At 40.9% G+C, this 21,281-nt stretch overlaps 1 protein-coding gene across 2 annotated transcripts; it reads right to left on the bottom strand.

The window, feature by feature from the left end:
- Positions 1 to 1,320: 1,320 nt before the first annotated feature.
- On the bottom strand, positions 1,321 to 20,960 carry MPC1 (mitochondrial pyruvate carrier 1). Of its 2 annotated transcripts, XM_010371683.2 has the most exons (5): positions 20,759 to 20,960; positions 6,605 to 6,608; positions 3,183 to 3,279; positions 2,364 to 2,496; positions 1,321 to 1,850 (listed from the first exon to the last, which is right to left on the bottom strand). In XM_010371683.2, the coding sequence occupies exons 1-5, from the start codon at positions 20,827 to 20,829 to the stop codon at positions 1,826 to 1,828; spliced, it is 330 nt and encodes a 109-aa protein (XP_010369985.1). In that variant the 5' UTR covers positions 20,830 to 20,960; the 3' UTR covers positions 1,321 to 1,825. The 2 variants fall into 2 exon arrangements, with proteins under 2 accessions (XP_010369985.1, XP_010369986.1); XM_010371684.2 differs by lacking the exon at positions 6,605 to 6,608 and having other exon boundaries at positions 20,759 to 20,881.
- Positions 20,961 to 21,281: the final 321 nt, after the last annotated feature.

Below are 21,281 nucleotides of genomic sequence, written 5' to 3'. Positions count from 1 at the left end.
TATGATAAAGTAGAACAAGTGGTTTTAACTTAATTTAACCAATCTATAGCACTTCATGCTAGTTTTTTTCACCACACTCAGCTGTACTTAACTGTGGAAGCTGAGCCTGACGGAGCTGTGGTGTGGCAGGGTTCCTGCAGAGTCTGTCCTGCCGTGGTCCCAGCTGCAGTGTGGCAGGAGCAGCATCCCCAGACAGGTGTGCGCCCTGGCCTTGCCAAATACAGGTGTTTCACAGCTTCACAGCCTGTCCGCTCATCTATAAATGCCCAGCTTGCTCCACAGTGCTGTGAGAGGCCCAGATAGAACACATATGACAATGCTTTGTGAACTGTATAGCACCTTAAAAAGAAAAGAAAAGTGACAGAATATGAAGCTGGGTGCAGTGGCTCACTCACGCCTGTAATCCTGGCACTTTGGGAGGCAGGCAGATCACTTGAGGCGAGGAGTTCGGGACCATCCTGGCCAACATGGCAAAACCCTGCCTCTACTAAAAATACAAAAATTAGTCGGGTGTGGTGACATGTGCCTGTAGTCCCAGCTACTTGGGAGGCTGAGGCAGAAGAATCACTTGAACCCAGGAGGTGGAGGTTGCAGTGAGCTGTGATCACGCCACTGCACTCCAGCCTGGGCCACAGAGCGAGACCCTGTCTCAAAAAAAGAAAAAGAGGTGACAGAATATGGACCCTTGAGGGAGACTGCACCTCACGGACTTCCCCTTTGCTCAGCATGGGCTTCTCTGCTGCCCTCATCTGCCACTACATAGAGAATGGGAAACTGTAATCAGATTCAAGTTGGATTTTTTAAAAAACCCTAACTTAACTGTATAATGTGAAATAAGAAGTCAGGACTATGCTCTTAGAATATTTTCAGTCATTTGGTCAGACCTCTCCGGAGCAGCTCCTAGTCAGCGGTTCCATCCCTCCCCTGAAAGTTGATTCCTCACAGGATCAGCCCATTCCTGTGGGACTGCAATCTCAACAGCTTTCTCGGGAAAGCAGCATTATTCTTAGATCACCACAGGAATCGCCTGTGCAACTTTTTACAGATGGAGAAAGAGAAGCCCAGAACACTCACGTGACTGGCCTGAGTCTCAGTGACTGAGGGGCATTTCTATTAATAACACTTGCCCATAAGAGAAAGAATGCATTCTGCGTAGCTGGACTGTCGATGATTTCCAGAAAACACTGGTCTTCCAGCTCTGCATTTCCTCCAGCCGTCTCCATAGTTTTCAAGGAGCTCCATTTTCACCTATAATTGTCTTTTCATATACACTATTCTGCAGTTTCCTACGGAATGCAGCGAGATATTTAATCATACTCATTTAGCAAATATTTAAATCATTTATTGCCATTAAGTTACAGCATCTCAATATACACACTGCATGGAGATACACAGATAACATTTTTAAACAGTGGGGACAGGATTTTAGGTACATGGCCAGCTGTTGGTTGTCTTGTGGTCATTAAAGACAATGTCAAGAATTAGGAGTACTTAAGTGCTGGTAGTTACACATTTTGTTCTCTTCAGTTTTTCGTTAAGTAAATTCTAATAGATAATATACATATTACTGCAGAAAAAACCATCATCAGAAATTATTAATTGCATATTTTGAGCTACTCTTTATGGAAAGAAGTAAAATATTTAGTACTTGTAAGGCAGCAGAGAGTTGGTTTAGAGACTCTCAGCTATGTCTATAAAAATAGAATGGTTAGTAAAAATAGCATTCAGTGTATTTTCCTTAGTGAGGCTATTTATAATGAAATCTGTGACTCAGCAGCAGCTGGCAATGCTGTCCCTTCAAGACCTTGTTCTTCATTTTCCATTGTTATGCAGATGCCTTTTTAGTCATCCTGGAAAGAAACAAAAATTCAATGAGAAACAACATTTCAATGCCAATCACAAGGGCTTTGGATGGCTTTAAAAAGACACTTTTACATAACATTTATTTCAACTTGCAACTTAAAAAACAGTAATGTAGGCTGGGTATCCCTCATCTGAAATGCTTAGGCCCAGACATATTTCAGATTTTTTCAGATTTTGGAATAACTGGATTATACCAGTTGAGCATCCCTAAACTGAAAATCCAAAATCTGAAATGCTCCAATGAGCACTTCCTTTGAGTGTCATGTTGGCACTCCAAAAGTTTCATATTTTGGAGCATTTCAGATTTCTGGATTTGGGATGCTCAGCCTGTATCCTACTTCATGTTAACTTGCATGTTTTATTAAGTGGTTTCCCCAACTGCTAAAGCACATCTATACACACTCCAGTCCCCAAGTACTCCCTCAGACAAGAGTTTAGTTTCATTCACCCCAATTCCTCAAATTCCTGAAAAGAAAGTAGCTAAATTGAAATCTGCTTACTCGTATTTGATAAGCCGCCCTCCCTGGATGAGCTGGGCTACTTCATTTGTTGCGTGGCATGCAAACAGAAGCCAGTTCCGAGGCTGTACCTTGTAGGCAAATCTCATGAATGTCAAAGAATAGCAACAGAGGGCTGCCAAAAATAGCAGAGCAAAGATAATCAATAACTTAGAAAACTGAGAGAGTTGATAGGACCACAGAGATGAACAGTTCCATTGCCTTGATAAAAAAGAACCTCTTCTGCGAAAGCCTTTGACAGATAAAAGTTGTTACTTAAATGCCTGTATGAATAGGAAGCTCATAAAAAATTTTACTGTACTGCTATGCATTTTTGTTAATTATTTAAACATTTAAGGAACATATTTCAGAGCAAGAGTAGGCTGAAATTCATTCTAGCCACTTCTTTTTTATCTCCTAGAGTTGCTTATAATCCATTCATTATATGAAAGAATTATTTATTCCCTCCACAACAGTTTTATGTTCAAATATCAGGGTTTCAAGTAAGTTTAATAACACTTTCCCCCAAAAAAGTTCACAATATAAATCATTAGAGTGACTATTAGAATGATTCAGATGACACATTCTTCAGTTGGTTGTGCTAAATCTGAAAGGCAAATAAGATGTTATTACTTCCTAGATAAATATTTCTAATTAATCTTGTTTCTTACTCACATGGAGAAGTAACACTCTTCCATGCCATCACATTCTGTATGTGACTTTCTGATAGTGACTGTAACATCTGGTGCTACAATCTTGAAATGCAAGCAGGAGCTCTACTATGTTGAAAGTTCTCCCAATTATCCAAATCTGCATTCTTACCGAATGTCATCCGCCCACTGATAATCTCTGGAGACTTTTTCATGTCATTGATGGCAGCAATGGGAAGACCCCAGTTGGCTACCGGGCCCCAGAAGTGCTACAAAAAATGAGAGGAAAAGAATGAAGAGAGGAAAAAGTTAAGACAGAACTATAAATAGCTGAAATTTTCCTTACTTCAAATAACCATGTGAAACTCGTGAAAACAAATCTTCGTTTCCATTTTGCAGGTTTACTGGGTTAATTGATGGTTAACATTCAGGTATTGGATTGTCCAAGTGTTCCCATAGGAATCAGCAGTTCTTACAGGTGAGCCCAGAGCTAGAAAGGGTTTGGCAGCTTCCCAAGGTCCCTACTGGTTTCCACACTACAACCAAGTTGTCTCTGATTGTCCCATTTAGAAAATTTAAAAATAAGATTAACTTCTTACACAATTCATTGTTGCTATAATTCAAACCCTGTTAGAACTATTCTCCATAATTTTTATGTTTAAATCTATCCACACTCCTTTTCCCAAATTTTCATTAGGATATTTGTTAATAATTCTTAAAATGCAGACCGTAAATTGGGTACTTTTCTGAAGAAAGAAGCTTAATAAGGGAATAAATTGTTTTTCAGCTTATATGAGCTATTCTAAGTTAAAAGAACTTGGAAATCAATACCCAGGACTCCAGACACTAAGAAATTAAGATTGGAAAGTACTTTTGACATAATAGCAAAAACTTAACATTAATATTAAAAAAATGAACCAATAGTTTTTCATTCTACAACTACACTCATTCAAGGATACCAAAGTGAAGTTGTCTGTGTTTGACAGCAGCCACAATCAATTTAATTTTAGAGGCTGAAATAAAATAAGGCTTGTGGCTTTTGTTCATTAAATGAAAAATTGTTTCATTAATTTAGAATTTGGAAATAATATTTCCAAATCTGAAAGAAACCACATCTTGTTGGCTAAACACCCCTTTTAGTTATCCCAACACTAAAGAGTAAAAACAGTCTTTGCTTGACTTCTGCCTATCATAACATTTAGGTTAAATTCAGACTGTTAAATACATTTCTAGACTTTGCTTCTATTATTGATGAGGGGTTAAAATACAAAAATTCCCTAAAAAGTGGTAAACCAAGGGAAATATAAGAAAAATAAATGGGAATTAGATTTGGCATAATAGAGTATTTAAAAATGTTTACTTAACATGTAAGCCACAAGGTCATTGAAATAACTATAAAAGGTCAGAGTTCCCATATAGCCATCACGATAAGTATTTCAGGGTTTAACATGTGAGTTATAAACTCTGTAAATTAGGCACAGTTGGTTTAAAGAATCTTGAGATTCTGGGCTGGCTAATTAGTCCTCTTGCGTTCAGACTAGATATTATCTAAGATACTCACTATTGCAACTTTCACTTAATTTCTTACATTTAGATGAGGTGGCTAGTGGCTCGCAAATTGGACAGCACGACTTTAGAGGAAATATTTCTTTGAAAATGACAAGTTGGGTCGGGTGCAGTGGCTCACACCTGTAATCCCAGCACTTTGGGAGGCCGAGGCGGGTGGATCATGAGGTCAGGAGTTCAAGACTAGCCTGGCCAACATGATAAAACCCTGTGTCTACTAAAAATACAAAAATTAGCCGGGTGCTGTGGCAGGTGCCTGTAATCCCAGCTACTTGGGAGCCTGAGGCAGAGAACTGCTTGAACCTGGGAGGTGGAGGTTGCAGTGAGCCGAGATTGTACCACTGCACTGCAGCTTGGGCAACAGAGCGAGACTCTGTCCAAAAAAAAAAAAATGACAAGATGACAAGTTGGAGAGAAGTGCACTCCTGCAGAATTCTATTAACAATGACCTTTAATTTCTTATATTTAGATGAGATATGGCCAGTTTTCTTTTTTCCTTATTCCCCAGACTCTTTTAAGGGAGAGTATCTATCTCCCCCTTACCTACTTCTTTTCCTACCTGTCCTGTTATTGGGTGTCACTTCATTTTTCAACTCTCTATTATTCCATAGTGACCTTCCTTTTCTTCCTTTTTTGACCAGGCCTTTCTCCACTTGGTCTATTTTCATCTCCTTTTCCATTTACTCTCTTTCCATTCCTCTGCACTATATGGTGGTGTTGCTGTCTACTTTATCATGCATGAACCCAGGGCTGTGACAAAGCCTGAAGAGTTATTCTAAGAGGAGCATATAAACCAGTTTCTCTACCACCGGTTGTGAATGTGTCTTCTTTTATAGGTGGGGGTAAAGTAGAAATGGACAATGGAATAAATCTAAACCTAAAGTAGCCCTGGGAGATTCCTGGCTAAGTGATGGTATTAAAAGTTTAAGTGTGGGCTGGGCATGGTGGCTTACACCTGTAATCCCAGTACTTTGGAAGGCCGAGGCAGGCGGATCATGAGGTCAAGAGTTCGAGACCAGCCTGACCAACATGGTGAAACCCCATCTCTACTAAAAATGCAAAAATTAGCTGGGTGTGGTGGCGCACACCTGTAATCTCAGCTACTTGGGAGGCTGAGACAGGAGAATCACTTGAACCCGTGAGGCAGAGGTTGCAGAGGTTGCAGCCAAGATTGTGCCACTGCACTCTAGCCTGGGCTGAACAGAGCAAGACTCCATCTCAAAAAATAAAAATAAAAAAATAAAATAAAAAGTTTAAGTGTGATGAGTGTTAGGTTATAGGGAACAGAGTTCTGCAAGTTAAGAACTATATATACACTTATGACTGTAAGTGTTGAGCGATACTGAAAACATATTTCTTAAGAAGAACACAAAAGGTAAAGATAATTTTAACACTAGTTTGCTAAAATATCTAACCTTAGAAAGTTTATAATGCATCTTTTCTATCTAGTACATGATTCTAGTTCTCTCTTCCCTTTTTTAGAATATGATTGATTTATGCTCTGTCAGATATTCAGCAATTTTGAGAAAAATAAGGAACTTTATTAAAATCCAAAAAGAAATTAACATATGTTGGATTAAACATTTTACTTCATTATAATTCTTAATTGTGCTGAAAAGAAAGTTCCAACAGAATTGTACACCACCACTTCCTGCGTGAAATCAAGCCATGGAAATGAACTCTACCCTACAGGAAAAAATCATCCCACCTTTCTTTTCCTGCTTTCTCTTTTTCTTTCTCTGTTTCCTTTCATCATTGCCAGGCTCCACTGTGACTGTTATCAATGAAGTAATTATATGCTTGTTTCTAAAAACAGGAGTAGGGAGCAGCCCCAGGAGCATGGCTCTCACAGAGCTCATGTCTAGGCTCCCTAGGACAAGCCAGGGTGCAGTAGGCACCCTTGGCAACCTGCCAGCCATGGCGGCTAGAGAGGCTCTCACAAGCAAAGGACACTAAGTCTGCTGTCCATAACTCTGTTAATGCAGAAAGTCTGCAAAAGCCTGAAATGGATGGAAATAATTTTCTTACCGTACTATTTTGTGAAGAGTCACCGAAGTTCAAACAGGAGAGACATGGAAAAAAAAATCAAATGATTTTGGTCTTATTAGGTTACTGCAACCTTACACCTGTATTCAAATTTCAGTAACAGGACTACAATATTAACAGAGTACATTCATTATTTTTAAAAGATCAAGTAATATCATTTCTAATAAGAACTTTGACTTAATGAAATTAGATCTTAATTTTTATGGAAAGTAAGTGCAATCCTTAGAGCAGAACTATCCAGTAGAAATATAATGCAAGGCACAAATACAAGCCACATATGTAATTTAAAACTTCTAGAAGCCACATTAAGAAAAGTAAAAAGAAGGCCATGCACAGTGGCTTATGCCTGTAATCCCAGCACTTTGGGAGGCTAAGGCAGGAGGATTGCTTGAGGCCAGGAGTTCACTATTAATCTGGGCAACATAGTGAGACCCCATCTATACACAAATATATTTTGAAAATTAGCTGGGCATGGGTGGTTTGTGCCTCCAGAGGATTGTTTGAGCCCAGGAGTTCAAGTCTGCAGTGAGGTATGATCACACCACTGTATTCCAGCCTGGGCAACAGAGCAAGACCCCGTCTGGAAAAAAAAAGAAAAAAAAAAAAAGAAAAGTAGAAAAGTGAAAAGAAACCACAGAAATTACTTGTATTAATAGTTTATTTAATCCACATGTATGCAAAAAACCATTTTAATTTCAAAATGTAATCAATAAAAACTATTCATTAGAACTTTTACATGGTTTTTCATACAATTCTTTGAACTCTAGTGTGTATTTTACACTTACAGCACATCTCAGCTTGAACTAGTCACATTTCAAGTGCTCAGTAGCCACCTGTGGCTAGTGGCTCTCAAATTGGACAGCACAGCTTTCGAGGAAATATTTCCTTAAAAGTGCCAAGTTGGAGAGAAGCATACTGCTGCAGAATTCTATTAACAATGAAACTTTTCCTTCTGCTTACTAACACATTGCATCAGAATGTGAACCCCTGGAGGGATGTATTTTTGTTACTACTGGACTACTTAAAGTAGTGCCTGGCATTTACATTAGAATTTTAAAAATATCTGTTGAATGAATGAATGAATAGTAAAAATGTCAGTGCTGTTTTCCAGAATGTTAAACTTAAAAATACACCAAAAACTTATACTGAGTTACTTTTATTTCTGAAATAGCAATTTCTCTTGCCAGGATATACCTGAGCTCTTCTCTTAGGGCTAAATCTCAAAGTTGAGCTACTGAAAGAGTTATTGAAATAAAATAATAAAATTGAGCAGTACAGCAGGGGGAAAAATGAAATAAAATCCTTTATAAACACACTCAAGTCCAAAGAATTCTACTAGTTGTTTTGTTTTAGAGAGCACAGAGATTATAATTTGTAACATGAAAATAATTGTTGATGGTGCCAATAATACAGTAGTCCCCCTTATCCTCAGAGGATGCATTGTAAGACCTCCAGTGGATGCCTGAAACCGTGGATAATATGGAACCCTATATATACTATGTCTTTCTCCTATACATACATACCTATTATAATGTTTAATTTGTAAATTAGGCAGAGATTGACAACAATTACTAATAATAAAATAGAACAATTATAACAATAAACTGATATAAAAATTTTGAGAATGTGGTCGCTCTCTTTCACAATATTGTAATATTTTCTTGGACCACAACTGGCCTTGAGTGACTGAAACTACAGAAGGCGAAACTGCAGATCAGAGAGTCCTACTATGTGCTTCAGATAGGTTATATTATGAAATGTATATCATTCATATAAAATTATATATACAAATGTAATTATCCAAATTATATTTCACACCAATTGCAAACTGACCACAATGCTTTATAGCAGAGAGATTGATAACCTTACTGGATCAGACAGCACAATCTAGCTAGAACAGTCAGTCACCTACAGCATTGCTCTCCTTAAAATACCTTTGTCAGTATCTGAACACTGGCCCTTTAGGTAACTATGAATAACCAAGGGCACATTTTTTCCCTATAAAAATATTTTAAAGGATGTAGTACTTACAATGTAAAGTTTCAGCTTGGACATAACTTAGTTTTTCCTTTAGGACTCTCTCCTTAAATCATACAACAGCTCAATTATACCCTATTTTACAACAGAAGACCTTAGTATAGATTACAAATGTATGAGAATAAGGGAGAATTACCTTCTGCCTTCATACCCTGCTCAATTCAAAAGTCCTACATGAATATAATCACCTTAATTACTGTAAAACAATCTGAGAGTCAAGTCAGTTTAAATATGTCTGTTAAATACAAAACACTACAACTCATCATCCCTCAATTCTAAGTCAGGACTTTCTAGAATGCATGAATCAATGACTCAATCAAAATATCTGAAAAGCATATTTGTGCAGAACCAAATTAGAAAAAAAAATGCTTCCAAATATGTATTATTACCTGTTTCAAAAAAAAGATAAATTTATAAGCCACATATAAACTGCAATTTGGGGACAGTCATGCAAAACCATTTAGAAAATATTCTTGATTTTCTCTTTATTTGGTATGCTGCCTTTATTTCAGTAAAAAAGCAAACAAACACAAAACTCATAGACTTTCTTGGGTTCACTTATGATTTTGAATTCTCATGGAGGAGAAACTATATTTCCAGTTAAAAATTAAGTATTCTGTTTTTTTTTAAAAATAAACTTTATTTTTCAGAGAAGTTTTAGGTTCATAGTAAAACTGAACCCAAGTACTTCCCATATATACCCAGTCCCGAAACATGCACGCACTCTCCCATTATCTACATCCACCGCCATGGTGTATTTATCACAATCACGAAACTTACATTGACACAGGATTGTTACCCAAAGTCCATATCTACATTAGGGTTCACTGTTAGTGCTGTACATCCTGTGGATTCGGACATATAATGCCATCCATCCATCATTACAGTGTCTTACAGTAGTTTCACTCTCTAAAAGTCCTCTGTGCTCCACCTAAACCCTCACAACCACTGATCTTTCGACTGTCTCCGTAATTTTGCCTTTTCCAGAACATCATGTAGTTGGAATCAGGTAGTATGCAGCCTTTTCAGACTGGCTTCTTTCATGCAGTAATATGTATTTAAGTTTCCCTCATGTCTTTTTTCATGGTTTCATAGCTCATGTTTTAGTGCTGTATAATATTCCATTGTCTGGATGTACCACAATTTATTTTGCCATTCACCTACCAAAGGACATCTTGTTTGCTTCCAAGTTTCGGCAATTATGAATAAAACCTCTATAAAAATCCACATGCAGGTTTCTGTGTGGACCTAAGTGTTCAACTCCTAGGGGTAAATACCAAGGAATATGTAAGAAACTGCCAAACTGTTTTCCAAAGTGGCTGTATGATTTTGCATTCCCACCAGCAACGAATGAGAGTTCCTGTTGATTCACATCCTCATCAGCATTTGCTTTTGTCAGCGTTCTGCCTTTTGGCCTTTCTAACAGATATTTAGTGGTATCTCGTTTTAATTTGCATTTCCCTGATGACATATGATGTAGAACAGTGGTGTCCAATCTTTTGGCCAATCTGAACATGGTGAGGTATCTGTTTAGGTCTTCAGCCCATTTTTAATTGAGTTCCTTTCTTATTATTGAGTTTTGTTTTTGTGGTTTTTGTTGGCTTGTTTTGAGAGGGAGTCTTGCTCTGTTGCCCAGGATGGAGTGCAGTGGCATGATCTTGGCTGACTGCAATCTCCACCTCACCGGTTCAAGTGATTCTCTTGCCTCAGCCTCCCAAGTAGCTGGGATTACAGGCACCCGTCACGACACCTAGCTAATTTCTGTATTTTAGTAGAGAATTAGGTAGAGGTTTCACCATGTTGGCTAGGCTGGTCTCAAACTCTTGACCTCAAGTGATCTGCCTGCCTTGGCCTCCCAAAGTGCTGGGATTACAGGCGTGAGCCACCACACCTGGCCTTATCATTAAGTTTTAAGAGTTCTTTGTATATTTTGGATAAAGTCCTTTATCAGTTATGTCCTCTGCAAATATTTTCTCCTATCTTTTCATTCTCTTGACAGCATCTTTCACAGAGCAAAACTTTTTAATTTTTACAAAGTCCAGCTTATCAATTATTTCTGGGATCATGCCTTTGATCTTGTATCAGAAAAACTGATCATCAAACCCAAGGTAATTTAGATTTTCTCCTAAATTATCTGCTAGGAGTTTTATAGTTTGTGATGTACATTTAGGTCTGTGATCCTTTTTGAGTGAATTTTTGTAAATAGTATAAGGTCTGTGTCTACATTCGTTTCTTCTTCTTATTTTTTGCAATTGCATGTCCAGTTGTTCCAGCACTATTTGTTGAAAAGGCTGTCTTTACTACATTGTTTTGCCTTTGCTCCTTTGTCAAAATTTAGTTGATTTTGTTTATGTAGGTCTACTTCTGGGCACTTCATTCTGTTCCATTGATTGATCTGTCTATTCCTTTGCCTATACCACAGTCTGGATTACTGTGGCTCTACAGTAAGTTTTAAAGTTAGGTAATGTCAGTCCTCCAACTTTGTTCTTCTCCTCCAATACTGTGTTGGCTATTTTCAGGTTTACCGCCCTGTCCATTTAAACTCCAAAATCTGTGTGTTGATATCCACAGAATAATGTGCTGGGACTTTAACTTTTACCTATTTACTTAAAAAATGTACTTTATGGCTTCTCTTTGGCATATTCAAAGTAGTCTTGTATATCACTAGTCTTGTACTTTGGGGCCATCATTAAATAAAATAAGGGTTACTTGAACAGAAGCACTGCAATACCACAACAATCTGACAACTGACATGGCTAAGTGACTAGGTGGCATGACTAAGTGACTAACAAGTAGGTAGCATCTACAGCATACAGATGGTGGACGAAGGAATGGTTCATGTTTCAAGAAGGACAAAGTGGGATGGCATGAGATTTCATCACGCTACTCAGAATGACACAAAATTTACAATGTATGAATTGGTTGTTCCTGGAACTTTCCACTTAGTATTTTCAGACCTTAGTTGGCCATAAGCAACTGAAACTGCAGAAAGCAAACTCTGGATAAGGTGGGTGGAGAGCTACTGTATTTCCTTTCTTCTGCTTATTTTCATTCTAATTTGCTTTTTTTTTTTTTTTTTTTTTTTAAGTTTTGTAAGGTGGAGGCTTAGATGATTGATTTTAGAACCTTCTTGTTTTCTAATATATGCATCCAATGCTATAATTTCTCTCTAATCACTGCTTTAACTGTATCCCACAAATTCTGGTAAGTTGTGTTTGCACTTTTATTTAGTTCAAAATATTAAAAAATTTATCTTGACATTTCTTCTTTGACCCAGAGTTATTTAGAAGTGTGCTGTTTAATCTCCAAGTATCGGGGATTTTCCAGCTATCTTTCTGTTAGTGACTTCTAGTTTAATTCCAAAGCACACACCATATGATTTCTAGTCCTTTAAATTGGTTAAGATGTGTTCTATTCTCCAGAATATAATTTATCTTGGTGAGTGTTTCATGTGAGCTTGAGAAGAATGTGTATTCTGCTGCTGTTACATGTAGCAGTCTACTGATGTTCATCATATCCAGTTGTTGATTCATTGTTGTGTTGAGTTAAATTATGTCCGTACTGATTTTCTGCCTGCTGGGTCTATTTATGATGGAGGGGTGAAATCTCCTATTATATTAGTGGATTCATCATTTTTTCTTGCAATTCTATCAGTTTTTGCCTCATGTGTTTTAATGCTCTAATGGTGCATACACATTAAAGATTGTTACCTGTATTAGGGCTCTCCACAGAGACAGAACTAATAGAAGATGTAGAAGATGTATAGCTATAGATACATATACACATACATGTGTATATATGTATAATTTTTAATGGAAACTGGCTTATGCTGTTATAGAAGTAATAAGTCTCAAGCTGGAGAATCAGTAAAGCCAGCGCTGTAACTCAGTCTGAGTCCAAAGGTCTGAGAACTAGGGGAGCCGATATTGTAACTCAGTCCAAGGCTAAAGGACCTGAGAACCTGAAGGGCCACTGTTGTAAATCCTAGAGTTCAAAAGCCCAATAACCTAGTGTTCTGATGTCTGATGGCAGAAGAAAATGGATGTCCAAGCTCCAGAAGAGAAAGCAAATTGTCTGTTCTCTACCTTTCTGTTACTGGGGCCCTCAACAGATTGAATGATGCCCACTTACATGGGTGAGGGCACATCTTCTTTACTCAGTCTACTGATTCAAATGCCAATCTCTTCCAGAAACACCTGCATAAACATGCCAAGAAATAATGTTTTACCATCTATCTGGGTATCTGTTAACCCAGTAAAGTTGACACCTAAAATTAACCATTGCATATGTCTTTTTGGAGAATTGATCCCATTATCATATGTAATGTCTCTCTTTATCCCTGGTAATTTTCCTTGCTCTGAACTATGCTCCATCTATAGCTACCAATGCCTTTTCTTGATTAATGTTAACATGGTACACCTATCTCTATTTACTTTTAATCTAGATGTGTATTTACACTTAAAGTGGGTTTCTTGTAGACAATGTATATTGAGTCTTATTTTTTGATCCACTCGTACAATATGTCTTTTAATTGGTACTTTTAGTCTACTGATATTGAAAGGATTATTGATATAGTTTTAATACTATTTACCATATTTGTTACTGTTTTTCTATTTGTTGTCCTTGTTCTTTGTTCTTTTTTTGCCTTCCATTCTTTTTCTGCCTTTTATGGTTTTAAATGAGCATTTTGTATGATTCCATTTTCCCTTCTTTCCTAAAATAACAATTATTATTATTATTTATTTATTTTTTTTTTGAGACAGTCTCGCTCTGTTGGCCAGGTTGGAGTGCAGTGGCACGATCTTGGCTCACTGCAATCTCCGTCTCCCAAGCTCAAGCAATTCTCCGGCCTCAGCCTCCCAAGTAGCTGGGATTACAGGCATGTGCCACCACAGCCAGCTAATTTTTATATTTTCAGTAGAGATGGGGTTTCACCACGTTGGCCAGGCTGGTCTCAAATTCCAGACCTCAGGTAATCCACCCGCCTCAGCCAGTTATAATTATTTTTTAAAAATTTTCACTGGGTGTGGTGGATTGTAAGGACTCTCCAGCCTTGTGGAACTGTAAGTCCATTAAACCTCTTTTTCTTCCAAGTCTTGGGTATGTCTTTATAAGCAGTGTGAAAAGGGACTAAAACAGGTGGGTGTCCTGTTCCCTGTGCAGCCCTGCACTACAGCCTCTCCAACAGGCTCTGGGGCAGCCCCAGGGTGGGTAGACTGGGTGGGGCTGCTGTGGCCCTTCACTTGGGCAGGACATCAGAGGATTTGAACACCAGCTTTCCATCACAGGTCTTGATCTTCTTCACAGCCACAGCCCTGAAGGAGCTGGTACAGCTGAAGGAGCTGGCTCCAGCCCCTGCCAGAACCAAAGCTGGAGCCCAGGCCATAGGTGAGGCCAGGGCTTGTTAAGTCCCTGTAGGCCAAGCTCAGCTCGTCTGCATAGCCACTGGTGGTCTTCATATGGATACTCATGTTCTGCATCCCAGACTCTAGCCAGCTCTCCTTACCCTCCAGCAGCTTCCTGTAGGTGGCAATCTCAATGTCCAGGGCAAGCTTGACATTCATCAGCTCCTGGTACTCATGCAGAGGCCACACATGTCCTTCTTGGTCTGCTGTAGGGCAGCCTCCAGCTCAGAAAGCTTGGCATTGGCATCCTTAATGCTCAGCTCCCAGGGCGGCTTGGCATCTGAGATGGTGGCCTCCAGGGAAGCCCTCTGGCCTTTAAGGCCCTCAATCTCAGCCTGGAGCCAGCTGATGTTCCGGTTCATCTTGGAGATCTCAGTCTTTGTACAACGCAGGTCATCCCCATGATTCCAGGCCAGCGTCTGCAGCTTCTCATACTTGATCTGGTACATGCTCTCAGCCTTGGCCCGGGTGCGGTTGGCAGTCTCCTCATACCAGGCCTTGACCTCAGCAATGATGCTGACCATGGCCAGGGAGCAGCTGTTGTCCAAGGACAGCACCACTGATGTGCACAAGATCTGGAACTGCAGCTCCCGGATCTCCTCTTCACAAAGCTGCCTAAGGAAGTTGATCTCATCAGTCAGCCTTTCCAGGTGAGACTCCAGCTCTACCTTGTTCACATAAGCTTCATCCACATCCTTCTTGATGAGAACAAATTCATTCTCCAGCTCTGTACGGTTATTGATCTCATTTTTGTACTTGGTCTTGAAGTTCTCTACCAGCTCCTGCGTGTTGCCAAGCTCCGCCTCCAGCTTCAGCTTCTCCTGGCCCAGAGTGTCCAGCTGCCACAGAAGGCTGTTGAAGTCACTCTCGAACATGTTGTCCATGTTGCTCTGAGCCGTCTTCTGCTGCTGCAGGAGGCTCCACTTGGTTCCCAGCATCTTGTTTTGCTGCTCCATGAACTGCACCTTGTCGATGAAGGAGGCAAAGTTGTTTTTGAGGGTCTCAATCTGCTCCTTCTTCTGGGTGCACATGGCCTGAATGTTGGGGTCCACTTCCAGCTTAAGGTGGCTCAACAGGTTCTGGTTAACTGTGACGACTGTGATGCCTCCCCTACTCCTGGCCCCACCATAGCCTCTAGCCAGACCCATGCCAGTGCCCAGGACACCCTGGAAGCTGCTGCTGCTGCCCACTCGGGAGACAATCAAGGAGGTGATGCAGGCCCTGGGCCTGCTCATGTAGGAGCAACTGCTGAAGGCCCAGGGGCCAGAGGTGAACACCCTGTAGGGCTGCTAGGTCACCCTGATGGACATGGTGGAGGCAGAAGTGGAGGCAGGCAGGCAGAACCAGGAGGAGATTTGAAAAGGAGCAGAGGAGCTTTTAGGTCAGTCTCTAATTTTTCCACAATTACGGTAATGTTAGCTTTCTCTGAAAGTACTGAGAGGAATTTAGGTAATTTATAACTTACTTATGTAGTACTAAAAGGATCCAACTGACAGCCTAGCATAGTATATTTCTAACATTATTCAAAGTAAAATGGGATAAAATTTTGAGATATTCTAGATCATAATTCTACAGTTTGCTGAAATTTATTCTTACCAAATTTTGTCTAGTTTTCTAGTTCAAATTAAAATGAGGGAGGGTTTTAACAATTAGAATTTGTGATATTCAGCTATATTTAGCGAGCCAAAAGTCAGCTGAATGACAGTAAAGACCTTTGTGACTGGACTATCCAGATATTAAGAGACTCTTATGGCCAGTCCTGCTTCGACATTTACAGCTTCATTCAATTTCTGAAAGTCAATTATATGGCAGGGAAGTGCTCAAAGAGTCCAAGGACCGGGTGTGAAAAGCAGCTTGGCAGAGAAAAGGGAGACATATGCAGGAAAACACGGAGCACAAAAATATCTAAAACCTTTTTTTCAAAACCGTTTCTACACATTATTATTTTCCTCTAAATCCCAAGTTGACATTTCTGTTTTAGCTTCACAAGTTTGGTATCCAGAGGTTCTGAAATTATCTGTTTGGTTCAGATATCAGCCTTCTCATGTGGCAAATGAAGCACTGGAATGTCTAAGGCCCGTTCCGACTCTAAAATTCCACAAGTTTGGGAAAGATTCCCTTTTATTCTACTGCAACTTCTCACCTGGGTGGTAAGTATAAATTCTGAAAGCTTTCCTGGAGACTCAGAAGTTAAAATTAATTTAGAATACCTCATTAACTTCAGAATATTCAATGCAAACATCCCACTAACTTCAGATTCATAAGCATGCTAAGTGATTAACTGATTTTAAAGCACTCTATGATCTAGTTTCTTCTTAAGAAAACATCCTCTGCACACATATACAAATACATACGTGTGTGTGTGTGTGTATCCATTCACCTTTACTGTAATATACGCAACTTGAGAAGAGGAATCAGTCTCCAGAATAAAGCTGCACAGACCTTGATTGAGTTAATCATTAAAATATATGTCCTACCTCAAAACTTTTTTGCTTATTCTAATTTATTCTTCTTAACCAGAAATCCAGGAAGGAGAATGAGAGAAGAGGAAAAGCAAAGAAAAGCTCTCTTTCTTTATTCTGTCAATAAGAAAGGTGAGGGAATCGTTTCTTAAGAAAAAGGTATTGGAATAGAGACCCAGGAAGTTCTTGATTCAAGATACTAATCAAGGTAAGTAAGAAGAGAGAGAATAAAGTACCAAAAAGAGAGTACCAGAAATCCTGGGGATTAAACATGCAATATTAGTTACAATAAAAAATAAATTCAACACTTACTTTTGTCAAGCGCTATAGTATGTCATTAAACAGCTACCAAAGCACAAAAGCTAAACAGTTTGCCCAAGCTCACAAAGCTGGAAAGCAAGAGTTGGGCTTCAAATCCATCATTCAAACTCATCACCTAGGTTTAACAGTACTATTATCACAACTAACAATTTCCAATAATTATTTAATATTATTTAATACTGAGATCCTATTTAAGTGTTCTGTTATCCCAGTAATGCCTTTTCCAGCTGTTTTTTCACACCAGGCCCAATCAAAGTCCACACATTGCCTTTGGTTCTTAGGTGTCCTAAGTGAGAGCCAGTTTCATAAACTCTTTCAGTTAAAAAAAAAAAAAAAAATCATCATTTAAAATACATGTGGATGGGTTGGGCATAGTGGTTCATGCCTGTAATCCCAGAGCTTTGGGAGGCCAGGATGGGAGGACTGCTTGAGGCTGGGAGTTCAAGAACAGCCTGGGCAACATAGCAAGGTCCCATCTCTACAAAAAAACAAAACCCAAAAAACTAACCAGGTATGATTGTGCACACCTGTAGCCCTAGCTACTTGGGAGGCTGAGGCAGGAGGCTCACTTAAGCCCAGGAGTGAGTGGTTACAGTGAGCTATGATCATGCCATTGCACTCCAGCCTGGGTGACATAGTAACACCCTGTCTCTAAATAAATAAATACACTTGGAAATTCAGTTTAGTAAGAATGTTCAACTTGATTCATAAAACATGATTGAAATAAATTTATAATCTGTGTAAAATATGATTTTAAATTTATGCTGAAAAACTCAATTAATTTTTAAAATTCTAGAACAGCTTTAGTTGAGAAAACCTCCAGACCCCTTCAGTAGGCTACAAAAAGAATGCAGAGCATGCAAAGTATGTACAACAGGCAACTGATGAAGTAAAAAGAGGAAGGGATAGAACCTTGTTTCTGATTAGAAGAAGAGAGATATAATTACATTTTCTGCTTTATATTTTATTCTTCTTTGCTAAACAAAAGCCGGGCTGTAAGCAAAAAGCTTGGAAGAACAAATAGGAAGTACTTTCCTCTGATACGTTCTAGGAAGAAAGGTTTCTCTTTCTAGGAGGAAACACTAAAATAAAAAGCTTCTGGTCAGAGTTTTGATACCTGACCTCAAACTGGCCCTCAATCACTATTTGGCAGACCTAGCATGAATTCCCACTGCTGCCAAGAATGGCAGGGAAAACAGGTCAGCTGAATGTTTCACATCACGTGTTCACCTTTCAAAAATAATTTCAGTTCAGGATCATAGAGCTTTATAGCTCACACAAGATTTTAACTTTCTAAATAACTATAAACTTTAAAAAGTGTTTTTGCTTTCAAAAACAGAAGGGTATAATAAAATGTAGAGTGATCTGGAGTTTCCTAGTATTTTCACATCCCTTATCCAATTTAATTTTCTTGATAACCCAAAAAGAGCATTATCATTAAACCCATTTGATGGGCAAATAAAGTCTGCTGGGATCAACTTGCTGGGGATCCTGGACTGTGAGTCATTCTTCTGAATCCTAGTCTGGTGCTCTACCAGGCAACACTGTTCTGAGTAATGCAATTCTTTTCTTTTCCTTATTTAGTCAAAGTGTAATTGAATTAAATACTGGAGAAAGTATAAAAATTTAAAGCTACATAAAATTAATTTTAGAAAAGAAGGTTAGATGATATACTGAAGTATCCTTTTGAAAAGCCTGGCTCTTGGAAACCCATCTAGTAGAAGAAAATATAACACTTAGAAAAGCAGAGCTCTCTTCCTTGAAAATATATTTAACAAATTCTTCCTATGTAATAAAACTAGGAAGTTAGGGCCGGGCGTGGTGGCTCACACCTGTTAACCCCAGAACTTTGGGAGGCCGAGGTGGGCGGATCACCTGAGGTCGGGAGTTCGAGACCAGCCTGACCAACATGGAGAAACCCCGTCTCTACTAAAAATACAAAATTAGCCGGGCATGGTGGTGCATGCTTGTAATCCCAGCAACTTGGGGCTAAGGCAGGAAAATAACTTGAACCCAGGAGGCAGCGGTTTGGATGAGCCAAAATAGCACCACTGCCCTCCAGCCCGGGCATCAAGAGTGAAACTCCATCTCAAAAAAAAAGAAAAAAGAAAAGAAAACTGTTAGGTAATTATCAACATAATTTTTATATAGCTAGGTGTCAAAACTGTATTTTTAATTTTACCATACAATGTTATCTTTAGCTGTACCTATTAGGAAGGTTCATTATACAAGACATTAATAAAAAGCTAAAATTCAAAGCTGTAAAGAAACTTAACTGCAAGGATTAAGAGCATATCCTCAGATTGGTACTTTGTTCACATTTTTACTACCATGAATCTGATAAATTGCTGTGCTCCACAGTACTAAATATCCATCTTAATTAATCCTAGTTCGATTTAAGCATAGAAATGTCTTTTTATGAAAATCAGAAGTGAAGCTTCCGTTTACAAGTTTACCATACGGCAGACTGAATTATTTTTCCTACCCTAGTGCTCTATAAAAGTGGAAGTAAAAAGTATTAGCAATAAAATTCAGGATTTAAAACTTATTTATTGCTAAAACAAGTTGCCTTCACACTATACCTTTTGGACGGTTATAACAGGATTTATTTCTCCTCAGCTTTCACCTCTTTACCTCTTGACCACACTATTAACTACTGAAAAAAAAAACCCACAGCTGTACACTTACCTCGATTTTAAAATCATTCACTGAAAAACTAAAATTATCCTCCTAAATAACCTAAAACTGCTTCAAAGTTATAGTCAATATTTTGAAATAAAAGCAAGCGCCTCAAGATTAGAGGTGCAAATAAATTATAGACGTATTTTCAGGCTTTCCAACCGCGAATGCTCCTTGTTTCTAATTGGAAAGGAGAGAACAGAAAACAGAACAAGGAGAAAAAGGTACGTCCTCAGAGACACATCACTTTACTTTGGATGACAGAATTTCGTATATAAAAACATCTTAAGTTGTACTTCCTCCCAAGCTTAAAGTCCTTATAATGAGAACACCGAAAGGCGAACCCAAGGCCAGCACATTTTATTTCCGCTGTCCCAGAAGCTGGCTGGGTGCACCCGAAGCTCCGCTCCAACAGCGCCGCGCCGCGCTCTCAGCAGCGCCTCCCGCTGGCGTCTCCCCAACCCACGCCCAGGTCGCGGCCTCTAGCACACCTGGACCGACGCAGGTGACCGGCGACCCACTCCGAGGATCTGGTAGAAACCGGCCAGGAGACCACTCCCGCCCGGAGGAGCGAGCCACTGTCACCTGGCCTAGAGGGACGTTCCCCACTGAACTATGCGAGAGGAACGAGCCTCTGTCACCCTTGCCAGAAGAGGCGTCTCCACGGTCACCCTGCCCTGAGGGGCGCCCACTGGCACCCCTGCCGGGAGAGGCGTCCCCATTGTCACCATGTCCTGAGGGGCGCCCACGGTCACTTTCGTCCCTCCCGGTCCCCACTGCCACTCTGACCGGGAAGGGCGTCCACTGTTATCCCTACCAGGGGAGGCGTCCCCGTTGTCACCCTGGCCACGAGGGACGCCCACCGTCGCCCGCTCCCTGAAGGGCACCCAATGTCACCCCTGCCCTGAGGGGCGCCCACTGTCACCCTGCCGGGAGAGGACACGGTCTCTCCCGCCCTGAGGGGCGCCCACTGTCACCCTGCCGGGAGAGGACACCCACTGTCACCCCCACCCACTGTCAACGGCTCTCTACGCCGTCCGCTTCGGGGCATGGGGGTCCGGGAGGGATCTGGGTGGGGGCCCCCTGAGAAGCGCACCCTCTCGCCTGGGCCCGGGCCCACCCGCTGCCCGGGGCCACCGCGTCTTCGCGGCCGCCCTCGTCGCTGACTGCACGGGTCGCAGCCTCCTGGGCGCCCCTCCGGGTTGCGGGGTCCGACCTGCGGCGCTCGTCACCTCATGAGGTAGTCCCGGAAATCCTTGCTTCGGACATAGTCCGCCGCTTTCCGCACCAGCGCGCCAGCCATGGCTGTGCCGACACCAGACCCCGAGAGGACACTGCCGCTGCTGCTGCTTCCCAGAGCCAATGACACCCAGGCCCACCCGGCGGCGGCCGACAGCGAGCTAGCCCTGGGGCCCGCCTCACGACACCCCGCCACGCCTTACGGCCGTGCCGCGCAGCCCGGCTCTCGGCCAATGACAGGGCGCAGGGCCGGAGATGGTGGCGCGGACTGGCTGGCTCGTGGCGCACACCTCCTTCCCGCCCTCTGTGGCGCACGGGGGCGGGGCCCGCTGCCGTAAAACGGCTGGGGCAGGGCGGGGGCTGACAGGCGGTTGCTAGGCTCCAGCGGCTCCCGGCCCGCGGGGGCGTGGAGGTGACATCTCTCTGGCCCGCAGGGCTGTGGGCGCCCTGCCGAGCGTCGCGCGGTCTTGGGGCGCCCTGCAGTGGGGCCCCTGCGGCGCAGCGCGCGGTGGGACT

The sequence above is a fragment of the Rhinopithecus roxellana genome, chromosome 4, assembly GCF_007565055.1.
Source record: "Rhinopithecus roxellana isolate Shanxi Qingling chromosome 4, ASM756505v1, whole genome shotgun sequence".
In the NCBI taxonomy this organism is placed as follows: domain Eukaryota; kingdom Metazoa; phylum Chordata; class Mammalia; order Primates; family Cercopithecidae; genus Rhinopithecus; species Rhinopithecus roxellana.
This window is presented reverse-complemented; position numbering and strand designations above follow the sequence as displayed.